Consider the following 24,242-nt stretch of genomic DNA (forward strand, 5'->3'; position numbering starts at 1 on the left):
ATCAGTTCACCCAGATTTCAGGTATAAAAGGGGTTGGCAGATTTTATGTAACCTCCGCAATCATTGTGACTTGGATTTTTCTGTGCATACAGCTGGCATTGCAGAGTTTAAGTGTAGGAACATTTGATCGGCAGCCCAGGAGCCCACCTGCCCATTCATGCTGTCTCTAGCCCTGCAGGTGGCCAGTCTGGTGGGAGGATAAGCACCCAGCTATGATTTTAGAAAGATCTGGGCTCTTAGTATGAGCTACAAAGATCCAAAAAAGCACCAAATACTCTCCCTTCCTTTGGTGAACACGCAGATAGACCTGCCTGGATGAGGACAAATTCAGTAGAGTGAGCTTGGGAAACAGAAAGGTGGTGCTGAGAATCAGAAGACTTTGTTCAGTAATAAAATCTTGTTTAAAGATTATGAGCTAAGCACAAATGACTCAGGTGTAAAAATCCTGCTTTTGAGGAATCTCAGAAGCCCAGTTATTTTTTGCTTGGGGGTGTTTGTTATGTGAAAGGTCTGCCTTAAATAAAAATCTTTTTTTTTAGGGGAGCTATAATAATTCCTTAAAAGGAGCATCATGAATAGTTTCAAGTGCTCAGATTTCATCAATATCTGTTTCAGAAAGTGTATATTGCCTAGTTTGGAGTTTTTTGGAGGCAGCTGACTTCCCCAGATATCCTGTTATTTTAGCCCATAAGTGCTGGTCCCATGAAGTATCAGTCACTTAGGGTGAGGGTCAGAAGCCAGATCAGTCCTGGTGAGTTTACAAAGAGAAGAGAACAGTGTGTCCTAGGCACCACTGAGTATAGGAATTTTCTGGCCAGTTTCATTTTTAAGCCTGCTTAGAACAAAGCAGAATTGGGAGAAGGCTCTCCCCCTTGACTGTAACCAACCATTCCTGGGGTTTAAAAGGGAAAACACTGAGAAGTGAAAGCCTGAGGCCAAATGGCCAGGCTGCACCTGCATCCCTCATTTCTCCAACAAAACAGGACTCTCTGAGCATCCCTGACATCACCCCCACGAATACCTGCCCTCATGGTTTGACCTGCTGTCCTTGATTGCTGAGGGAGGGGAAACTAATTTTCCAGTGACCACTGAGGTGGGGGCTAGAATGAAACTTACATATTTCTCTATCCTGTGTTCTCACTCTGCTTGGGAACCACCTCCACCCCCACCATTACACACACACACACACACACACACATACTTTAAAGCAACCTTCTAAGTCCCCCAGCATTTCTCAGGCTCTTTGTCTCTGTGTTTTGTTCCATCAGTTCCTGAAATCAACTATCCTGTTTCTCTGACTTTGATTTTGGCAGAGGCAGCCATCAGATTATCCTAGCTCACCATCTTAGGAGGAACTGGACGTTCCTATTCACCCTGATAAACATATTTCCAGATTGGTAACTGCAGCTGGAAAACGTGTCTCTCCAAGTGTTTGCATACCAATCCCAGAGAAGGACTCCTTTGGGCTGTATTTGAGCCACGTGACTCCTAGTGACCTACATGAGAGAGACCTGTTACCCAGAGGAGGAGGAAAGCTGATCCACACAACCACAATCCATTCCAGAATCTTCCCTGATGGTGCAGGGAGTTTCCACCACGGACTACCCTAGTAAGGGGCACAAACTAACCACCTACCATTAGGACTTTCAGGCTTGATTTGATGCTGACCACCTGATGTACACAGTGTAACACTCCTTCTGGCATCAAAATAAATTGGCTTCAGACTTGTCTCACACTAACTATTTAAATGCTGCCCGTCTCTCCTGTGTTTAAAGAAATAAGTCATAAACTTGTGGAAAATTTTGAAATATTTTGTACTCTGATATAATAGGAAAAGACTTGCTTATACTTGGCATGTTCTCCAAGGGACAGTAAAGTATATTTTATAGAGAGCTATAAAGCACCAAAAAAAGGTTATGCTTTATGAACATATCAGTCATCATTTCAATTTGGCCTGACACTGGTGTGATTTATCCTGGAGGCGGAAATGAGCTCGGCAGTTTTGCAACAGAAATAGATATTTTTTGTTTTCTGCCATGGTGATTGCAATAAAATGTATTATTTTACCAATAATGTATTTGCTAGCTGTCTCTGTGTCATGAATAAGAGGTAAATGTAGTGATTACCTGAGGTTTTAATAGAGGTAGAAGTTAATGGGTTGCTCTTCTTTACAGTGCTGAAGTCCAGAGGGCAGCCCAGAAAATGTTTGTTCAAAACTATACACACAAAATAGACATGTTTTCAAAGAGAATAAATGAAGCATTAAAACCAGTGCTGGGAAAATCAGAAACCTTTACAGCAGCAACATGAATACCTACCAGCCTTAAATACAAACCTATCCATATGTAGATGTGTGTTAGTTTTTATAATGCACAAAAGGAAATTCTTAATAGCACCACTGGGGCTTCTGATCCATGCTCAACTAAGTGATACTCACATAAATGGAGCAAATTCTCTTTTCCATATCCAGACTATTTCACAGTTTGAAAAAAAAAAAAAAAGAAAAACTTCTTCCCTCTCATCTAAAAGGAATATCCCCCAAAGAAACCCTTTAAAATTCATCGTATCATCAGAGCTGTTTTTCCAGAATGTGACAAATGTGAATTGGAGTATTGTATATAAGACATTGGTTTAACTGTGACTCATGTTCCCAGGTAACCCACCTTTTTGACAATGGAGCCACTGTCTTCTTTGCTGTCTTCATGGCAGTCTGGGGTAAGTGTTCCACATTTGTATGACTTGAGTTCCCATCATTTGCTCTATGATATGTTCCTTTAAAATCTGATTTTGAATATGAGAGGAAGAAGCATAAGTAAATTCAGTTTGGCTGTTCTGTTAGACACAAGTTGATAAATAATTCATTTGGTTTATTTTTAAGGTGATGTTTTACAGGACAACATGTCTTATTTCTCTTAAGCCTTCCAACAATTTCATCAGCATTCCATTATTGGAGTAAAATTCACCTTCTGTTGGAGACAAAAGTAAAGCTTATAGTATACCAAAAGGTCTGATGGTTAAGGCCTGATAACACATCTCAGTGTATATGGGAATTTCTAATGCGAGTGGAATATTTTCATCTGACTAGTGTGTGAATATTCACCTCTAGCATTCTTCCAGTTCTGATCAAAATGACTCCTTATAAACAAGAGCTACTTACAGTGCTGAATTGAGTCCTTTTAAATAGTTTCAAGCCAATAGCCATATAATAACAAAGTATGATGGAACATTCACTGAAAGAATTATTTAGCCCAAAGGAGTTACTTCTCCCACTTTTGGGTTTAATAGTATCTTCCTCACTACCGTTTATTTCAGTCACTCAGTCATGTCCAACTCTTTGCAACCTCATGGACTGCAGCATGCCCGGCTTCCCTGTCCATCACCAACTCCCAGAGCTTGCTCACACTCATATCCATTGAGTTGGTGATGCCATCCAACCATCTCATCCTCTGTTGTCCCCTTCTCCTCCTGCCTGCAGTCTTGCCCAGCATCAGGGTCTTTTCCAATGAGTCAGTTCTTTGTATCAGGTAGCCAAAGTATTGGAGCTCTGCTTTGGGCTACTGGTCTACTGTGTAATGAGTTAACACTTCTGTAGAGAGAGTAGTGTTCTGGAAGAATTAATACCTAAAACTCCCTTGCCCACTTCAGTGTCCCATCAATTTAACATACACTTGACTGAAATCATATTTTCTTCTCCCATAGTTATCCAGAAGTAAAATTCTGGTAGATTGATAATTGTCTATAAGGTAGAGGTTGTCATTGCCACCCCTCACCCAGTACCACCATTATAAAGGAGATGGCATTCCTTCCTTGCAAGTTGGAACATCTTATACTGGGGATAACGGATAGATTTTATTATTTTATCTCTGCTAACCTCCATGGACTGAAGTGAAGCCTGAAGAATGGAGGTTTCAAGTAGGTGGGCTGGAGATCTGACAGCACTCGTGCCTTGGAGGGGATTCATTAAGAATCTGATAGATGTTGTGTAATAACCATTGAGCACAAGGGAACATTTTGGGGCCACTCCAGGCAAGGCAATCCTGGAATAATTCATTTTCTGAATCACTTTGTCTTCATTGACACCTTAAAATCCTGTATTGTTCCCAGAAGTAAGCTAGTTTGAGAAAAAGAATGATTTACCCCAGGTGTTTTCTTTGTAGATAGGACTTTGCCTCTTGCAGAAATCTAGACTAGCCAATAATAGTAACACTTACAATAACACAAGCATTTACTAAGGGCTTACTGCATCCTGGACACGGTGCTAAGCATCGTACAGCATCACTTCAGTTAATCTGTAGAGCAACCTTTGAGAAAGGGACTGTCACTATTCCCATGTCATAGATGAGAAAATTGGGCAATAGATAGAAAGTGGTAAGGCCAGGAGTTGAAACTGGACAAGCTTAGCTCCTCCACTCCACCACTAGGATCATGTGCTATCGGTAATCCTGTTTGCTTCTGCTTCAAAGAGCTGAATTTTAAGATAAAGCACTGTTAAACTCATCCTGAGCCCACTGTAAATGCCGCTTTGTGACGGCAGTGTTCTGTAAAAGCGTGTCAGTTCTAACCAAGCTTGGTTTAATGGTCTCAAGACCCGCCTTTACGATTGACAAGTTACAACATTTAGGAAAATGCATGCATTTTATTTTCAGGAAGTTGCTGGTTATGGAGATGATGAGAACGGATGTAAGTGGTTTACAAGCCCTCGGAACCGATGAAGTTGATGCGTTTGCGTTTTTGCCTTTTGCTTTGTGTTCACCAGAGAAACAATCAGGTTCCATTTGGAAACCATCTGTAGCACCCGGGAGGGCCTTTGTGTGGGGTTAGAAATCTTGACAGAGCTCTCTACCACCTTTGTTCTTGTTTGTTTGTACGTAATGGCAGGGCCTCCTGGGGACCCGAGAGGTATTGGATTGGCCAAAAAGTTTGTTTGGGTTTTTAGTAAGCGCTTACAGAAAACCTGAATGAACTTTTTGGCCAACCCAGTATACTATGCGCCTAGGGCTCTGGGCTTGAATCAGAGTAGTTTAGAAAGATTCAGGAACCAGAACATTTATGGCTTAAATTCCTCTCCCTAGGGGAAAATAAAATGAGTCGTTGGAGAGTTGGTACTGGCAGAGATTTGCCAGGAAGCATATTATCTCCCTCTGCTCTCTTTTGATTCTCCTTCCTCCGTTGTTTCTTTCTTCCTCTTTTAGCATTGCCAAAATTTAAATTATCCCCAGTAAACAAACAAATCAAGATCCTCGGAGCTTTCCAATCAAAATAAAAAGTTTGTGGTTGTTTAAATGCAAATTCAAAGATTCTGTATATGGTCTCATCAGTGACTGATGAATGAAGTATGTCTCATTTTTTTACATAAGTTATATAATTTGTCTTTGTTTTTAGATATTTACACTAATTTTATTTTTTATACTCTTATACCATCCAACAAAGACTGGTGATTGTATATTCAAAAAAAGAAAGATATACATTTATTAAATGCCTATTAGGTACATAAGTACCATAAGTCACATATGACATGTCATCAATTTCTTATAGCCCACCAGAAAGAAATTAATATTTCCCTCTTGAAGATATTGAGGCTCAGAGAGGTTATGTTTATGTAACTTGACCCAAGATTACCTAGCAGCTGGTAAGTGGCAGAGTCTTGAATGTAAACCAGATCTAATCTTTATTTTCTTGGGCTCCAAAATCACTGCAGATGGTGACTGCAGCCATGAAATTAAAAGATGCTTGCTCCGTGGAAGAAAAGCCATGACCAACTTAGACAGCATATTAAAAAGCAGAGACATTACTTTGCCAAAAAAGGTCCATCTAGTCAAGGCTATGGTTTTTCCAGTAGTCATGTATGAATGTGAGAGTTGGACTATAAAGAAAGCTGAGCATCGAAGAATTGATGCTTTTGAACTGTGGTGTTGGAAAAGACTCTCGAGAGTCCCTTGGACTGCAAGGAAATCCAACCAGTCCGTCCTAAAGGAAATCAGTCCTGAATATTCACTGAAAGGACTGATGCTGAAGCTGAAACTCTAATACTTTGGCCACCTGATGCAAAGAACTGACTCATTTGAAAAGACCCTGATGCTGGGAAAGATTGAAGGCAGGAGGAGAAGGGGACAACAGAGGATGAGATGGTTGGATGGCATCACCGACTCAATGGACATGAGTTTGAGTAAACTCTGGCAGTTGGTGATGGACAGGAAAGCCTGGTGTGCTGCAGTCCATGGGCTCACAAAGAGTTGGACATAACTGAGTGACTGAACTGAACTGAATCTGCCAAACTCAGAGTTGTACCAAAATATGTCCATGGTGGCATGCACCTTCGATAGGCTCTTATAAGATTTCATTACTCAGCAGACAGTGTGTATTCTCTGTCTCTTGGCACTGGGTTTACCCCCCAAAGTGAATAAGATGTGATCTGTGCTTTCAAAAGTTGGTAATTATAATAGTGGGCATTAAGTCTGATTTATGAAGGGACAGTGAAGGTCCATGTAGCCAACTTCCTAAGGCAAAAAGGAAAAGGCGAAAAAGTTTCACCCAAGGAGAGATGTTAGAACCAAGTCTTAAATTTGTCAGGCAAACGAGTGGAGTCAGGGAGAAGTTTGAATAACATTCTGAGCTGAAAACTGTGTCGACAAAACTCTGAAAAGGAATGCTTGAATACTCCATGTGCTGGGGACATAGAATTTATCTTAGTTTCCTAAGGGTGCAGTAATAACATGCCACAAAGTAGGTGGCTTAAAACAACAGAAATTTATTCTTTCACACTTCTGGAGGCAAGATGTCCAAAATCAAGGTGTGAGCAAGGTTGGATTCCTTTGGGAGGGTCAGAGGGAACCTGTTCCATGCTTTTCTCTTTGATCCTTGTGATCCTTGGCTTGTTGACACATCAGCCCAATCTCTACCCCCACCTTCACCTGCATTCTCCCTGTGTCTTCACACGGCAGTATTCTTATATAAGGACACTAATCATATTCAGTTAAGGGCCCACCTTACTCCAGGATGAACTCAACTAGTTAATCTGTAGTTACTTTATTTCCAAAGAAAGTGACATTCTGAGGTTGGGGTTTGGGACATAAAAATATTTTTGCCAGGGGGCACAAAATTCAACTATAACAGTGCATGTTGAAGCCTGAATCCTGTTTATCACAGGACATCTGTACCACAACAGAGAACCATGGCTTCACCCTGTAGGCAATAGAAAGCCAAGTGACGTTGTAAACTTGGATGTGACGTTATCAGTTGTGTTTGGGAAGCAACTGTGGCAAAAGTGGAAGGGGTAAAAGTGGGGACCAGTAAGTAGCAGGCAGCCACTTAGAAGGTTGTTCCAGGGCTCAGTCAAAATTTTATGCAGAATTGGGTATCAGAGAAGATCTTAATTACAGAATAAGAACATTATACATAGAAATGTTTTCCTTGATTTGTTTATATTAGGCAAAAACTGAAAATAACCTAAATATCCAACAGTAGAATGGTTAAGGAAATTATAAGTAGCCATTAAAAATTCTTTCAAAGCACATAATAACATAACACAAAGCTGTATTTAAGTTTTCTTTAGGATGCAAAGTGTACAAATAAAGTGTGATTTGGAGTATTTTAGTGTTACTGTGTCCAAGTTCCTACTGTTCACTGCTGAGTTCAGTTCAGTCGCTCAGTCGTGTCCGACTCTTTGCAACCCCATGGACTGTAGCACACCAGGCCTCCCTGTCCATCACCAGCTCCTGGAGTTTACTCAGACTCATGTCCATTGAGTCAGTGATGCCATCCAACCATCTCATCCTCTGTCATCCCCTTTTCCTCTCGCCTTCAATCTTTCCCAGCATCAGGTAGCCAAAGTATTGGAGTTTCAGCTTCAACATCAGTCCTTCCAACGAATATTCAACACTGATTTCCTTTAGGACGGACTGGTTGGATCTCCTTGCAGTCCAAGGGACTCTCAAGAGTCTTTTCCAACACCACAGTTCAAAAGCATCAATTCTTCGGCACTCAGCTTTCTTTGTAGTCCATCTCTCACATTCATACATGACTACTGGAAAAACCATAGCCTTGACTAGACGGACCTTTTTTGGCAAAGTAATGTCTCTGCTTTTTAATATGCTGTCTAGGTTGATCATAACTTTTCTTCCAAGGAATAAGCATCTTTTAATTTCATGGCTGCAGTCACCATCTACAGTGATTTTGGAGGCCAAAAAAGATTAAGTCTGTCACTATTTCTACTGTTTCTCCATCTATTTGCCATGAAGTGATGGGATCGGATGCCATGATCTTTGTTTTCTGAATGTTGAGTTTTAAGCCAACTTTTTCACTCTCCTCTTTCACTTTCATCAAGAGGCTCTTTAGTGCTTCTTCGCTTTCTGCCATAAGGGTGGTGTCATCTGCATATCTGAGGTAATTGATATTTCTCCCAGCAACCTTGATTCCAGCTTGTGCTTCATCCAGCCCAGCGTTTCTCATGATGCACTCTGCATATAAGTTAAATAAGTAGGGTGACAATATACAGCCTTGACGTACTCCTTTTCCTATTTGGAACCAGTCTGTTGTTCCATGTCCAGTTCTACCTGTTGCTTCCTGACCTGCATATAGGTTTCTCAAGAGGCAGGTCAGGTGGTTGGTATTCCCATCTCTTTCAGAATTTTCCACAGTTTATTGTGATCCACACAGTCAAAGGTTTTGGTATAGTCAATAAAACAGAAATAGATATTTTTCTGGAATTCTCTTGCTTTTTCCATGATCCAGCAGATGTTGGCAATTTGATCTCTGGTTCCTCTGCCTTTTCTAAAACCAGCTTGAACATCTGGAAGTTCATGTTTCACATATTGTTGAAGCCTGGCTTGGAAAATTTTGAGCATTACTTTGCTAGCATGTGAGATGAGCGCAATTGTGTGGTAGTTTGAGCATTCTTTGGCATTGCCTATCTTAGGGATTGGAATGAAAATTGACCATTTCCAGTCCTATGGCCACTGCTGAGTTTTCCAAATTTTCTGGCATATTGAGTACAGCACTTTCACAGTATCATCAAGTTTCTACTGCTCACTGCTCAACAGGCCATTAAATTGAGAAGTGAGGTTTTGGGGTAAGGAATAGTGACTTTGGGCTTCCTGGTAGCTCAGCTGGTTAAAAGAAAAAAGAAAAAACAACAACCGTGTGCAATGCAGGAGACCCCAGTTCAATTCCTGGCTTGGGAAGATCCCCAGGAGAAGCAATAGTCTCCCCACTCCAGTATTCTTGGGCTTCCCTCATGGCTCAGACAGTAAAGAATCCACCTGCAATGCGGAGACCGAGTTTGATGCCTGGGTTGGGAAGATTCCCCTGGAGGAGAGCATGGCAACCCACTCCAGTATTCTTGCCTAGAGAATCCCCACAGACAGAGGAGCCTGGTGGGCTGCAGTCCATAGGTTGCAAAGTGTCGGACATGACTGTACGACTAAGCACAGCACAGCAACTTTATTTGAAAAGCCAGCAGACTGAAAAAGTCGTCTACTGGTGTTTAAAGAACTATCTTGCCTGGGTTTGGATGCCAGTTTCATTTTTAGAACAAAGCAGGGAAAGTGACAGGTAAAGTAAAAGAAGCTATAAGTTGTTACAGGTATTTCCTGGTTCTGGCCAGACTCTGGAGAGGAATGTGTTAATTTTTTCTTTCCTGCAGTCATTCACTGGTGGGCCTGGTCAAGATATTTCCTGTGAGCTAAACAAAGGTATTTTGTAATGTATTAATGGTGGTTTTCTCTGGGTGACAGAACCAGGAAGTGTTTTTGTCAGCTTTGTTTAGGTATAACTTAGATAAAATAAAATCCTGTGATTTTTAGGTGTACATTTTGACAAATCATGTCAAATCGTATATAGTCATGTAACTGTTACCATAATGATGACATAAAACATTTTCATCCTCCAGAAAGTTTCCTCATGCCTCTGAAGTCAGCCCCTTGGCAACCTCCAACATGCTTTCTGTCATTGTAGTTTCATCTGTTCTAGAATTTCATACAAGTAGAATCTTTCAGTACTTGGCATTTTGTTTCTTCCACTAAGATTAATGGTGTTGAGATTCATACGTGTTGTTGCATATGTCTGTAATTTGTTCTTTTTAGTACAGAATAATATTCCCTTGCCTGAGGTATACTGAAATTTGCTTATTCATTTTATTCATTTGTTTATCCAAATGTTAATAAGTATTTGGTTCAATCCAGCTTTTATTCATCTAAGACTTAATGGCTCTTATAAACTTCTTTGCACAATTTGCATAAAAGTCTTTGTTATCTATTTCTCCTGGAAAAATAACTGAGAGTGGCATTGCTAATCATAGACTAAGAGAATGTCTAACTTTATTTAAAAAAAATGCAGCTATGCAATTGTGCATTCCCAACAGCATTATATGAGAGCTCCAGGTGTTCTACATCCTTACAAACATGTGGAATTAGTAGTCTTTATCATCATAGTGTATGTAGTGCTATCCCATTGTGGTTTTAATTTGCATTTCCCTGATGACTACTGATGTTGAACATCTTTCCATGAACTTGTTTGCAAGCTACACATCTTTATTGACGTGTTTGTTCAAATACCCATATGTTACTATCCTCTTATATTTAAAAGTTATTTATTTAATCTGGATAGAAGTCCTTTAGCATATATATGTTTGCAAATATTTTTGAAGTTTGTGATTTTCATTTTTATGTTCTTAATGGTATCTTTTAAAAAGTAAGAATTTTTACTTCCAGTATACTCCAAATTAGTTTTTCTTTTATTCTGTGCTTTTTATTTAAGAAATCTTTGCCAATTTAAGATTCCTAAGATTTTCTTCTGTATTTTCTTCTAGAGAACTTATAGTTTTAGATCATATAGTTAGGTCCATGAGTTATCTCAAGATGATTTTTGTATATTGTGTAAGGTAAGGGTCAGATCCATTTCTTTGTGTATGTGGGTATCCAGTTTTTCCTGTACTACTTGATGTAAGATTATCCTTTTCTTCCTTGAATTTTCTTGCCATTTTTTGGTTGAAAATCAATTGACCATGTGTGGGTCTAAACCTCGAATTTTTTCTATTTGATCTATGCATGCACTTTTATATAATAACATCCTCTCTTGATCATTATAGTATAACAGTAAGCCTCAAAAACTTATTCTTTTTAAATTGGTTGGTCTACTTTAGGTCCTTTGCATTTCCATATAAATTGTAGAGTTACCTTGTCAACTTTTACCCCCTCCAAAATGCTAGTATCTGATTGCAATTGAGTTGAAGCAGTAAATCATTTTGGGAATACTGAAGACTTAATCTCAAATATTTCTATCCATGAATATCAGTTAGCTCATTTATTTAATTGTTCCATAATTTATTTAAGCAATGTTATATAATTCCCAGTGTACAGATCTTGCATGTTTTTAGAAAACTTTCCAGAATCATATTATCTAGTATTTCAATTATATGTGTTAGACCACTCAATATTGTCCTACAAGTCACTTATGCTTTGGTCACCCTTGTTAGTCTAAGAAGATGGATTAATAAAGACTTTGAGTAGCATCACCTCAGTCAAGGTCACAGCTTGCCACATGATGAATTTGTGCCAGACTTAGGAAGAAAAACTTAAGACTTTTAGAGCATTTTGAATTTTGCATTTTGCCATTGCAGATAGGGATTATATTGCCATCTTTCATTTGCTTAGCAGGATTTTGAGAATTAGAAATGTTAATTCTTTTGCCAATAGTAGCACAGCTTATATCTGAACTGGATTTCAAGTCTAAGAATGTCTAAGTCACAAGCCAGAGAGCTCTTAACTGTTACCCTATAATATCTTTCCACTTACTTATTTTTAAATATGTGTTCTATGTCTGAATAGGAGAAGGCAATGGCACCCCACTCCAGTACTCTTGCCTGGAAAATCCCATGGACAGAGGAGCCTGGTAGGCTGCAGTCCATGGGGTCGCTACTAGTTGGACACGACTGAGCGACTTCACTTTCACTTTTCACTTTCATGCATTGGAGAAGGAAATGGCAACCCACTCTAGTGTTCTTGCCTGGAGAATCCCAGGGACGGGGTAGCCTGGTGGGTCCATTGGGTCGCACAGAGTCGGACACGAATGAAGCAACTTAGCAGCAGCAGCAGCTATGTCTGAATAATGAGAAATCTTTCCACTAATGAGGAATCTTTCCACTAATGACAAAAAATGCTGAGAAAGATTGAAGGCAGAAGGAGACGGGGACGACAGAGGCCGAGATGGTTGGATGGCATCACCAGCTCAATGGACATGGGTTTGAGCAAGCTCTGGGTATTGGTGATGGACAGGGAAGCCTGGCATGCTACAGTCCATGGGGCCACAAAGAGTCGGACATGACTGAGTGAACTGAACTGAGGGCAGAGGGGAGCAGAAAAGAAGGAAGTCATCATCTCTCTTTGGAATGAACATTTGGATGCTTACTTTTCTCCATGAAACTGATTCCAAACATAGGACATTGACATATTTTCCCCCTTCTCTAATCTGACTACACAGTAAGGCCCAGTAGAGTTGGATCTGACAATTCCCTCTCCTAGGGTGTCTCTACGATTCTTAGTCACAGCCGTCCTCTGAGTGAGTGAGCAAATGTGTGCACGGGTCCCCTCTTCTGGCTTGTGGCTTCCTGGGCAACAGGAATATGTCTTGATCATTTGTGACCTGTCATTTTATAATACTCAGCAATTCGTTTGTGTTGATATATTTAAACTGAATTGAGTAGAAAGTTACTTTGGCTAAATGAGGATCACCATCAGCTTTACCTGGGTGGTAAAGGTTGAAAAAGGTTGGAACAGGTTGGAAAAGGATTTTTAATACAGTTTACACACTTTGCCTTTAATATGAGGATATTTGTCCTGAGAAAGATTGGAGGGAATGAGAAATCTCTGCCAATTAAATACATGTGAACTGCTAAGTTTTGTTTTCGCTTTTCTGTCCCTCGCTTTTTAATACATTAATGACCAGGGGATTTCTGTAGAAACTAATGCCTGTGGCTGGCAATTTGTTAGTAGTAGTGGTTTAGTTGCTAAGTCGTGTCTGACTCTTGCAACTCCACAGACTGTAGCCTGCCAGCTCCTCTGTCCATGGGATTTTCCAGGCAAGAATACTGGAGTGGCTTGCCATTTCCTTCTCTGGCAATTTGTTATGTAAGTGATTATTGATACGTCTCTAGTCAATAATGTTCAGGTAACAAAAGATGTATTAATATATCTCTGGTCAATAAGTTGTTAAATACTGTATCAGCTAGAAAGATATTGGTAACCTAGTTTTCTGTATATTTACATCCCAGAAGCTTTGTCATTCTAATAAATCTGTTCTGCCATGACTTGCAAATCAGCTTAATTTAAATCTCTTGAGTTTTCATTATGTTTGACACAGGCTTAGTAATTCTCAGAACATGATCTTTGTTAAATGATGTTTAGCTAGAAATTTTGATATTCAAGAATGCTTACACAAACAGCTGTCATTCTTTACAATGGCTTCATTATCTATTGACACAGTTCAAGGCATTGTTTTATTTGAAAATGTCTGTCTTTCTCTGCTTGTTCCAGCAACAGTTTTCCTGGAGTTTTGGAAAAGACGGAGAGCAGTAATTGCTTATGACTGGGATTTGATAGACTGGGAAGAAGAGGAGGTTTGTATTATTTACCTCAATTAAAAAAAAAGAGAGCAGATAATCAAGAAATACACAATCCCTCTTGAGTCATCACTTTCTGCTCTGTGACGGAAGTCAGGTTGACTTATAAAGCATTTTTATACCTGTCTCTGCAGGAAATTTCAAGCAGTATAAAAATGTAGCAGAAGAATTTAAAAAAATACATTTGATTTCTTAGTGGAGTAAAAAGTTCATGGCTAAGTAAAGCATTTGACTTGTATGTAGAGGCATTAGAAGAATTGGTAGTAAGATTTGTTTAGTTACCTTAAATATTATCCATTCTCTTTACTATGTCAGAAGGAGAATATTAGTTTACAGTTATAGGCGCTTGAAAGCAGACCTCCTAAAGTTCTCCAAGGAAATGATTAAGTCTTCAGGACCCTGGACAGCTCAGAAGGATTCTCACAGGATAAACACTGAGGGGGAACCACTGCGCATGCAAGCTCTTTGGTTGATGTGCTAAAAGCCGGCCACCGCTAGATAAAACTGTCCAGCAGAGGTAAACTCTGGCCCTCAGACTCCACTTTTTCAGCATGTTACTCTCCCTTCCCGGCCAGTACACCATGCCCTTTCCTAACCTGTGTCTGGTCTTTATGTCAAAAGTCTTGAGGCCCCATGCTGAGTTTGGTCATCGTACGTCTCTCGGACCCTGCTTTCCCTTGAGAGTCACTCAGGCCTGAACTCATCTCTCCTTCCTCTCATCCCCTGCCTCTCCTGAGTTCCATTTCCTGAGAGCCTACTGGTGCAAGTAAATCCAATGCAGTAGTCATATATGATATGATCATGGGTCTTAATGGGTGTTTTCCTTCCAGGAGACACATATGTTTATTTTTATAAATTAAATGGAATCGTCTGTAAACATAACTGAGAATTTTAGCCCTGGGATAGGTTTGGTAGAGGACATAATTTTGAGAGGAATGTTTTTCCTTCAAATCATACCTTGTGGATGGATGCCTTTTCTCCTCGAGCCCATGAACATATTTGGGTCATTTTTAAATATAGACATGATACTGGGATTTTCAGCAATCCTTGTTCCTGTGCTAAGGCCCCTCTCAGGCTTGTATAAGCATTCACTCTCCAGAAAATGGTTTTCTGAGTTGGAAGGGACCACCCGGGTTTCTGAAGGCTACCAACTGCAGCAAGACTGCAGCATCCGAGACTTCCTCCTGGGTGGAGCTGTTCTGGTTTTTGTTCCATGTGTGTATAGGAGTAGCTTTCACATGGGATGGAAAATGCTCTTTCCTGGGTATCCAAGTCACCACCAAGAAGCTGTGTCGTCTAAGGGAAATTACTTCACCTTTGGATTTTTCTTTTTTTTTCATTTCTAAAGAAGAATGTTTCTAAATTCTCCCGTCAGGTTTAAAGTGTAGCATTATTTAAGTAACTTTGATTAAACCAGTCTAAAGTCACCACTGGCACTTGTGGCGGGCGCACTATATGGGTACCTTTAGGGTAAACATATCTCTGGTAAGTCTGGATCCTTCTGGATTCCCAGCCCTGTGAAAAAGCATGGAGCGCTGAACCTCAGCGCTTTCACTCAGCACCCCTGTGTAGAGGTCAGGTCAGGAGCCATGTGCGGTTCCGGTTCTGTTTGGAATTCAGTGTAGAAATGCCTGTTACTCTAGCTGTGGCTCTCAGCTTGCTGTGCAGAAGAACCCAGATGAGCCGCATGCCTCCTTCAGGGGTAAGCCAGAGTATTACCTGGCTAGGGCTGCCATAACAGTGCCAAGCAGCACTGACTGGGTGGCTTGCACAGTAGAAACTGCCTCTCAGTTTGGAGGTGAGCAGTCGAGACCATTGGCAGGGCTGGTTTCTTCTGAGGGCCGTGAGGGAAGGATCTGTTCCCCGTCTCTGCCTTTGGCTTGTCGATGGCCATCTACTCTCTGAGTCTTCACACACCTTCTCTCTGTGCATGTCTCTAAATGTGCTCTTCTTGCAAGGACACTAGTCATGTTGGATCGGGGTTCACTCTAATGACTTCATTTTAACTTAATTACATCTGTAGGGACCCTGTCTCCAAATACAGACACATTCTGAGATACTGAGGGTAAGGACTTCAGCTTACGAATTGGGAGGTAGGGTGGGGACAAAACTTAGCCTGTCATACCCAGGATGACAGGTCTGCCTCCATGATTGACCTCAGTTTCTGGATGATTAACTTAGTGACCCTTGATGACACTTATAGCCTGACGAATTGAGTTTCCCAAAGAAGCAGAATATTCTAGATCTGATATACCCTAAGGTATAACTACCTGAAATAAAGGAGGCAGAGGCTGTTTATAACTGTCTCTCCCCATGACCTCCCTGATTATCTGCATGAAGCCAGCATCGGACTTATCCTGTGGAGGGAGTCAGGCTGCCTTTCCTCCTATACAGGGTGGCCCCTACCAAACCCTCCATAATGTCTCTCCTGTCAGGTCCTTCTTAGCTTTCTGTCAGTACCTTTATCCAGCTCTTGAGTGTTTCTGCCTGAATTAACTCAAGTCTCCTTGGTACCAGAGTTTCTGCTCCTTTTCCTGCCTCTTCCAAGACACTCACATAAAACAAGTTCCTAATTAATCAGAACCACTTCAGCACACCGTTTTGTTGCTTATCTTTTCCTAATCCTGTAATTGCTTTTAGTCAGAAGCCATTCACATTGGATGGGGCTCAACTCAATGAAATAAAAATCTCAGCTTGATTTAGAATTAGAGGAGCCTTGATTTTAACTGGATTTGAAAGGCGTTTACCTTGTTTTCAATACCAATTAAGAATGCATTAAAATTTATGGTTAAGGGGGAATAACTCCTATAGGAGCTTATTTAAAAAACAGATTCACCAGGTTTTTAGCTGCCTAAATCGAAAAACTAAAAATTGTAGAAAACTAAGAATTATATTGCCATTATGACTCATAAAATGAATTCTGAACATTTCACTCTTGAGAAGTTTTCTTTGTCCTGGTGTTCATTATCATTCCTCAATAATAAATAAAAGCTTGTTAGTTATTTCAAACTACTGGGGACAGGGACAAATTGGTCCCTTTCTCACTCTCAGTTTCTTTCTTCAAGTATCATTTAATAAGATAATAGAAATACTTAACTATTAGTCTAAATCACAGAGCCATGATGATGATAATTAAAGATCATCATTCTTTAGATTTTCTTTAATAAGTGGCCAATTTCCGAATATTTAAACCTGGGTTTCCAAGTGCATATCATGGAGTGAGTGATGACTGTGGCATTTGTTGACTGTTTCCTTGTGGGGTAAAATGATTTTTTTTTTCTTCTTGTCTGAGTACCTCTTCAGTATGCAAAAATGTGTCTGCTTGTTTTTTAGGAAGAAATACGGCCCCAGTTTGAAGCCAAGTATTCCAAGAAAGAGCGGATGAATCCCATTTCTGGCAAGCCAGAACCATATCAAGCATTTGCAGATAAATGCAGCCGACTTATTGTTTCTGCATCTGGAATATTTTTTATGGTATGAATCCTTTTTTTTACACAACTGTGTTTCATAAAGTACAAACTTATAGCATGGGAACAATAATCATACCAGGTATTTAAATACATTTTTTGTACGTTCTGATATTTAGACCTCACAACAGTTCTATATGATGATCAGGGGTGACACTGCTGTCCCATTTTACAGGTGGAGTAACTGAGACTCCAGAAGGTTAGCCAGGAAATAGCCAAAAGCTCAGGTTCTCGAACTACTGTTCTTTCCATTTGTCTATGCCATAATGAAAGGAACTAAAACTATGAGATAGAACTTACAGCAATATTGTTCAAGCTTTCATTTTTACAATGCCCATATAATAAGAAATACATTCTTGGCCATAACCCAGTATATGCTATGCAAATAGATGTATAAAACGGAAAATAGTTATTGAAACAATGCCCATCTTTAAAATATTCAAGGAACTCTGATTTTTTTGTTTTATTAGTCTGTTTTTTGATGCCAGCTCTAACTCCCTAATATTTATTTTGCTGATGGTTATGCCGCTGCTGCTGCTACTGCTAAGTTGCTTCAGTCGTGTCCGACTCTGTGCGACCCCATAGACGGCAGCCCACCAGGCTCCCCTGTCCTTGGGATTCTCCAGGCAAGAACACTGGAGTGGGTTGCCATTTCTTTCTTCAGTGCATGAAAGTGAAAAGTGAAAGTGAAGTCACTCAGTCGTGTCCAACTCTTAGCAACCCCATGGACTGCAGCCCACCAGGCTCCTCTGTCTATGGGATTTTCCAGGCAAGAGTACTGGAGTAGGGTGCCATTGCCTTCTCTGGCTGATGGTTATATCAGTTTTCAAAACACTAATCTGAAGCTGGATTGTTAGCTTTTCCTAAAAAGAAGTCATTTTGTGATCCACTTTGACCCTGTCAGTTACTGAACCACACATATGCAATTTGTCAGAAATGTCATTTTAGAACAGAAAGGAAGGTTAGGATCCTCCTTTTTCCTCTTTTCAAAGAGCACATGTGCATAAATATATATTCTAATTGGTTCGAATGGGAAGGACAGAACAACAGAAAATCCAGACAATCTCCTCGCTGTAGCCAGGAAGAAACTGGGGAGATGATGGGGTAGGCAGATTGCCCAAGTGTCCCTCAGCTTGGGTCAAGACTCAGATCCTGCCCTATCTACAGATTCTGCTTTGTAAGCAGTGGTGTCAGGCTTTGCCTCCTGTAAGTACATTTATATGTATTATTTTGGATTGTATTTCTCACAATAAGACCTGTAGAGGCTAAAGCCATGGAGAGAACAAGCTACTTGCTCAAGGTCACACTGCCAGGTTATAGCTGAACCAGGACTCAGCTGTGACTCTGAGTACAGTGAACTGTCCATTGCAGCATATTGCCAGCCTTGTCTAAAATTCAGTGTAGGTCTCACCTATCTCCGTATCAACAGCTCCAGGATTCAAACACGGGCGGGTTTTTGTTTGTTTTCTATTATTACTACTATTTTTTGCCAGTTCAGCTAGGTTTTATCCCTGGGCTTTTAGAGCATGTCTCTCACGGTATATCAAAGACAGAGGCTATGCGAAACATCGGAAAGCTCCTATAGAGAAGAGAAGCTCTAAGTTGCCAGAGCACATCCTGAGGCCCCACTTTAAGATCTAGTTTTTGACGGCCATGTAAGCTAAGGTCTCTTCTCTAAGACACAGTAAGCGAGTCATCTAATGAAAGCCACAGAATTTTTTGGAATCTCAAATCCCCATTATTCACAGAGATAGAGATATGCTGTATTCTTCTCAAACACCATCAAGTGTTCAGAGGAAGATGCCTCAGTTCAGTCTGTGTATCTATCTGATAAATAAGAGTATGTACCTTTCATAGGCTTATTCAGCAACAAATAACTGAGCACCTGGCATGATGCTAAGATGTTGCAGAAACCATGAGCTGCAGAAACGACAGTCACCGTCCCTACCTTGGTAGAGCTTACTGTCTGAGTGGGGGAAACTGACAATAAGCAGATGGTTGTTAGAAGTTATAAGTTTAGAACTGAATAACAACAAATAAGCTGCATATTGCAAGAACAGCAGAGGTACCATGTACATGCTCAGTTGCACAGTCATGTCTGACTCTTGGCAACTCTACGGACTGTAGCCCACTAGGCTTCTCTGTCCATAGGATTCTCCAGGCAACTGGAGTGAGTTGCCATACCCTCCTCCACGGGATATTCCCAAACCAGGGATCAGACCCATGTCTCTTCTGTCTCCTCCACTGGGAGCTGGGTTCTCTACTACTGAGCCATCTGGGAAGCCACTGGTACCATATAACAACAACAGAAAGCCTGAGGAGTGAAGGAGGGGGTCATGAAAAGCATTAATTTTGAAGTAGTTCTTGAGCTGAGATGTGAAGAGTGAATAGGTATTAAGTAGACTATGGGAGTACATGTGGGTGTGTCATGTGTTGGGCAGGTCAGCGTTTTGGGCAAAGGAAGATTAAGGGTGCTTAGCCTATTTGAAACAATAAGGAAAGGTCTGGAGTCTTTGGAGGGAGTGGAAAAACAGTGGGGCTGGAGAGACTCTTCAGGCCACCGTAAGGGCTTTGCTTTTATCCTAAGAGTAAAAGGAAACCAAGAAATAGCTTTAAACAGAAGAGCAACATGATAAGATTTCCATACTATTTGTTCATTTGCTTAATCTAATATTCTGATTTTAAAAGTGTCATTCTGTAGCCGAACAGTTTATCAACTCTCAAGTACCATGGTTTTTCTATTTGGATAACAAAGAACATACAAACAGATGAGAGGAAGTATCAACCACATGGAAAGTGTGCCTTTTGTTATGGTGTCTCCACTCAGGACCACCATGACTGTATCTCCTTTTCCTGTCAGAGGATTTTCTTAGGGGTGGGAGCCCCTCCCTGAAACATCCCACCACTGTGCTCACTGGGTGTCCTCTGTCTTCCTGCCAGATCTGCGTGGTGATCGCCGCAGTGTTCGGGATTGTCATTTACAGGGTGGTGACCGTCAGCACTTTTGCAGCCTTTAAGTGGGCATTAATCAGGAATAATTCTCAGGTTGCAACCACAGGAACTGCTGTGTGCATCAATTTCTGCATCATTATGCTGCTGAATGTGGTAAGTGAGCATCTAGGTAACTAGTCACGTGGATAAACTGTGTGTGCAGCAGGTGATTGTGTCTTCTGTTTCTAAAGGGACCTGGCCTCAGAGAGATTGGTCAGTTATGTGACACTTGTGGCCTGGCATGAGGTGTACTTTTTTGGGGGTATAGAAGACTTGAGTCAAATCTGGCCTGTAGAATTTCCTACAGTATAAGATTGACCAAGGAAGGCATTTGCCCTCTCTAAACCTCAGTTACCTTATGTACCTAATAAGGTAACACTATAAGCCCCTTGGGGAAATTTAGAGACAAAAAAAAAGGGCTTCCCTGATAGCTCAGTTAGTAAAGAATCCACCTGCAATGCAGGAGACCCCGGTTCAATTCCTGGGTGGGGAAGATCCCCTGGAGAAGGGAAAGGCTACCTACTCCAGTATTCTGGCCTGGAAAATTCCATCAACTGTATAGTCCAAGGGGTAACAAAGAGAAAAAATATATTTTAAGGCCCAGCTCAGAATCTGACATAGCTCAACAGTGTTGGTTCTCATTTCTTTTTTGATTCTGAATGATGGGAAGTTAATCTGAATTCAAAGCATTCCTAGAGATAACTCAGCAAGGAATCTTCCAGGGTGGTACATGTTGCTTGTGTTGATTTTAGGCTTTTTTCAAGTATGTTTTTCAGCCCAGCTGTCTCCCTTGAATCCCAGATTCCCCACCTAACATATTCATCCCCCTTACTCCCCATCTTCTTTCCAGAATCAGCTCCTCCCAGTCTCCCCATCATAGCTGCCCAGGCTGAAAACCTTGTTCTCTTTGACTTCTCTGTTTCTCTCACTGTGAAAATGTATCCAGAGTCTGACCACCTTCCACACATCCCAAGTCCCACCTTGGTCCAAGTCCTCAGGATCTCTCACCTGGGTTATTGCCGTGCCTTCCCCACTGGTCTCCCAGCTTCCCTGTCTGCTCAACCCAGGCTCACCACAGCAGCCAGAGCAAGCTTCACACGAGTAAGCCAGCCTCACTCACTGTATCCAGTGGCTTTCCTCTCACTCAAAGTTCAGGTCTTCACATGGCCGCTGGGGTCTCCCTCATCTGGCCCCAGGGAGGTCTTTGACCCTGTCTCCCCCTTCTCACCCTGACTCCCCTGCTCCTCCTTGGCCTTCCTTTGGTTTCTCAGATGTGTGAGGCATGCTCTCATGCAGGATTTGGACTTGCTCTTCCCTCCACCTAGAACCTTCTTCCCTGTGGGGTCTGTAGACTTTACTCCCGCACCTCCTTCAGGTCTTTGTTCAAAGGTTACTTTTCTAATAGAAGGCTTCCCTGGTCACTCCATGTAAAATTGCAACCCACTCCTGCTTCCTGACCATTGCCTAGCTCCTCGCCCACTCCATTTTTCTCTATGGCACTGTGCTATGCTAAGTCACCTCAGTCGTGTCTGAATCTTTACAGCCTTATGGACTGTAGCCTGCCAGGCTCCTCTGTCCATGGGATTCTCCAAGCAAGAATACTGGAGAGGGTTGCCATGCCCTCCTCCAAGGGATCTTCCCAACCCAGGGATCGAACCTGCATCTCTTGCATCTCCTCCATTGGCAAGCAGGTGTTTCTTTTCTTTTGTTTTTTTAACCATTAGTGCCATCTGGGAAGCCCTCTATGGCATTAATTGCCATCTAATAGGCTATTTTTAAACATTTATTGTGTTTATTATCTATCTTCTCCATTTCAGTGTAGCCCCAAGAAGGCAGAAACTTTTGCCATTTCTTTTTCCTCTGTTGTTATTTTCCAGGGACAAAACAAGCTCCAGCTCATAGTAGGCACTCTGTAAACTGTTGTTACTAATTACAGAACAAAAGATAATTACTGACATTTTTAGACTTGAGGTTTGTCGGAGAGAATAAACATATGTAGAGTGCCATGTATAGTGTTTGGCATGGAATAAGTGTTCAATTATAGTTCCCCTCTCTCTTGTTTATATTGCAACTTAAATCTGGGCCATAGTGCTGAAATCACTGAGATAATGAAGTATATGTAATTTATTATTAAATATACAGGAACTTTATTATTGTAGGGAAAAAGTTTAAAAATCCAGAAGGTAGGGAAAAAAAAGGAGCACTTGCTGATCATTTTGACATGAGGGCTGTGTCACTGTTTGGTCCAGTGGAGACTGAAAGTGGGTGTTTGCCACTCCCTAGCACTGCCCCATCCACAGTTCAGCTGGTCTCAAAGTTAACTGTGGAATAATCTTTGTAAACGGGAGTGATTCATAGTGAAATGAACCAGACATCCAGAGCACTGAAAGATTCTGCATCCAGGTACATTAAAATTTACTGTATTTTTATCATCTCTTTTCTCCAGTGTCTTAATTTATTCATCTTAAGAAATAAATTCCTGCGAACATGCCTTAGGTCTATAAACACACTTGATTATACATTTTGACCAGGTGCCAGTGCTGTCAGAGTAATAATTCACTTAACTTAAAATCATGTATCCAACAATCTCTACTTCATGGAACACAGCCAAGAAAAAAAATAAATGAAGTAAAAATGAAGCAGGAGGGGAGATGAAATAGTATATAATTAGGGATGATACAAAGCACCTACTGTGTGCTAGCAGCTAGACAGGTGTTTTACATGTTTAATAAAAGGTTTCTGAGTCACCAAAATGGATGATAAAGTCCATACACTGAAGCTTACATGTATCATCATATTTTTGAGAAGCATTGTCTCACCAGTTAAATTTAATTTTCCTTGATAATTAACTTTAATGATATAATACTTCTGTAATATTAAAGTACATTTGATTAACATCAAATATATTAACATCAAATATATGTCCTAATATGTTAACCAGTATTTTATATTTATGGTACAGTTGAGATGTATGACTCATCTATACCACAAGACTTCATATTGAAAATTACACCAATCTCTTTTTTTTTTTTTTTTAGGGGAACTTGACTTTTTTTTTTTTTTAATTTTTATTTTTACTTTATTTTACTTTACAATACTGTATTGGTTTTGCCATACATTGACATGAATCCACCACGGGTGTACATATGTTCCCAAACATGAACCCCCCTCCCACCTCCCTCCCCATAACATCTCTCTGGGTCATCACCGTGCACCAGCCCCAAGCATGCTGTATCCTGCATCGGACATAGACTGGCGATTCGATTCTTACATGATAGTATACATGTTTCAATGCCATTCTCCCAAATCATACCACCCTCTCCCTCTGAGTCCAAAAGTCCGTTATATACATCTGTGTCTTTTTTGCTGTCTTGCATACAGGGTCGTCATTGCCATCTTTCTAAATTCCATATATATGTGTTAGTATACTGTATTACACCAATCTCTTTTAATGCTGGACTCTTACAGAGTCTGAGGTTTCTATACATAAAATTGTTACTATGGCCATATGAATTGTATTTTACTATAACAAACCATAATTATTGCTGAAAGTTTAAAGTAATGCAATTTGAGTATTTTGACTTTAAGTAGTTAGCCCAGAAATCTGGGGTCAGTCAGTCAGTCAGTTCAGTCGCTCAGTCGTGTCCGACTCTTTGCGACCCCATGCATCGCAGCACGCCAGGCCTCTCTGTCCATCATCAACTCCCGGAGTTCATTCAGACTCACATCCATCGAGTAAGTGATGCCAACCAGCCATCTCATCCTGGGTCATCCCCTTCTCCTCCTGCCCCTAATCCCTCCCAGCATCAGAGTCTTTTCCAATGAGTCAACTCTTCGCATGAGGTGGCCAAAGTACTGGAGTTTCAACTTTAGCATCATTCCTTCCAAAGAAATCCCAGGGCTGATCTCCTTCAGAATGGACTGGTTGGATCTCCTTGCAGTCCAAGGGACTCTCAGGAGTCTTCTCCAACACCACAGTTCAAAAGCATCAATTCTTTGGTGCTCAGCCTTCTTCACAGTCCAACTCTCACATCCATACATGACCACTGGAAAAACCATAGCCTTGACTAGATGGACCTTTGTTGGCAAAGTAATGTCTCTGCTTTTGAATATGCTATCTAGGTTGGTCATAACTTTTCTTCCAAGGAGTAAGCGTCTTTTAATTTCATGGC

At 40.8% G+C, this 24,242-nt stretch overlaps 1 protein-coding gene across 13 annotated transcripts in view; it reads left to right on the forward strand.

Annotated features, from left to right (window-relative positions):
* Positions 1-24,242, forward strand: part of ANO4 (anoctamin 4) — a 433,131-nt gene that overhangs the window by 353,440 nt on the left and 55,449 nt on the right. For all 13 annotated transcript variants that reach the window (XM_018048154.1, XM_018048157.1, XM_018048156.1 and 10 more), the window contains 4 exons: positions 2,655-2,715; positions 13,527-13,609; positions 16,946-17,086; positions 20,020-20,184. In XM_018048154.1, the coding sequence (XP_017903643.1) occupies positions 2,655-2,715; positions 13,527-13,609; positions 16,946-17,086; positions 20,020-20,184 (450 nt within the window). The remainder of the gene's footprint in view (positions 1-2,654; positions 2,716-13,526; positions 13,610-16,945; positions 17,087-20,019; positions 20,185-24,242) is intronic.

Source organism: Capra hircus, chromosome 5 (assembly GCF_001704415.2).
Source record: "Capra hircus breed San Clemente chromosome 5, ASM170441v1, whole genome shotgun sequence".
Lineage (NCBI taxonomy): Eukaryota > Metazoa > Chordata > Mammalia > Artiodactyla > Bovidae > Capra > Capra hircus.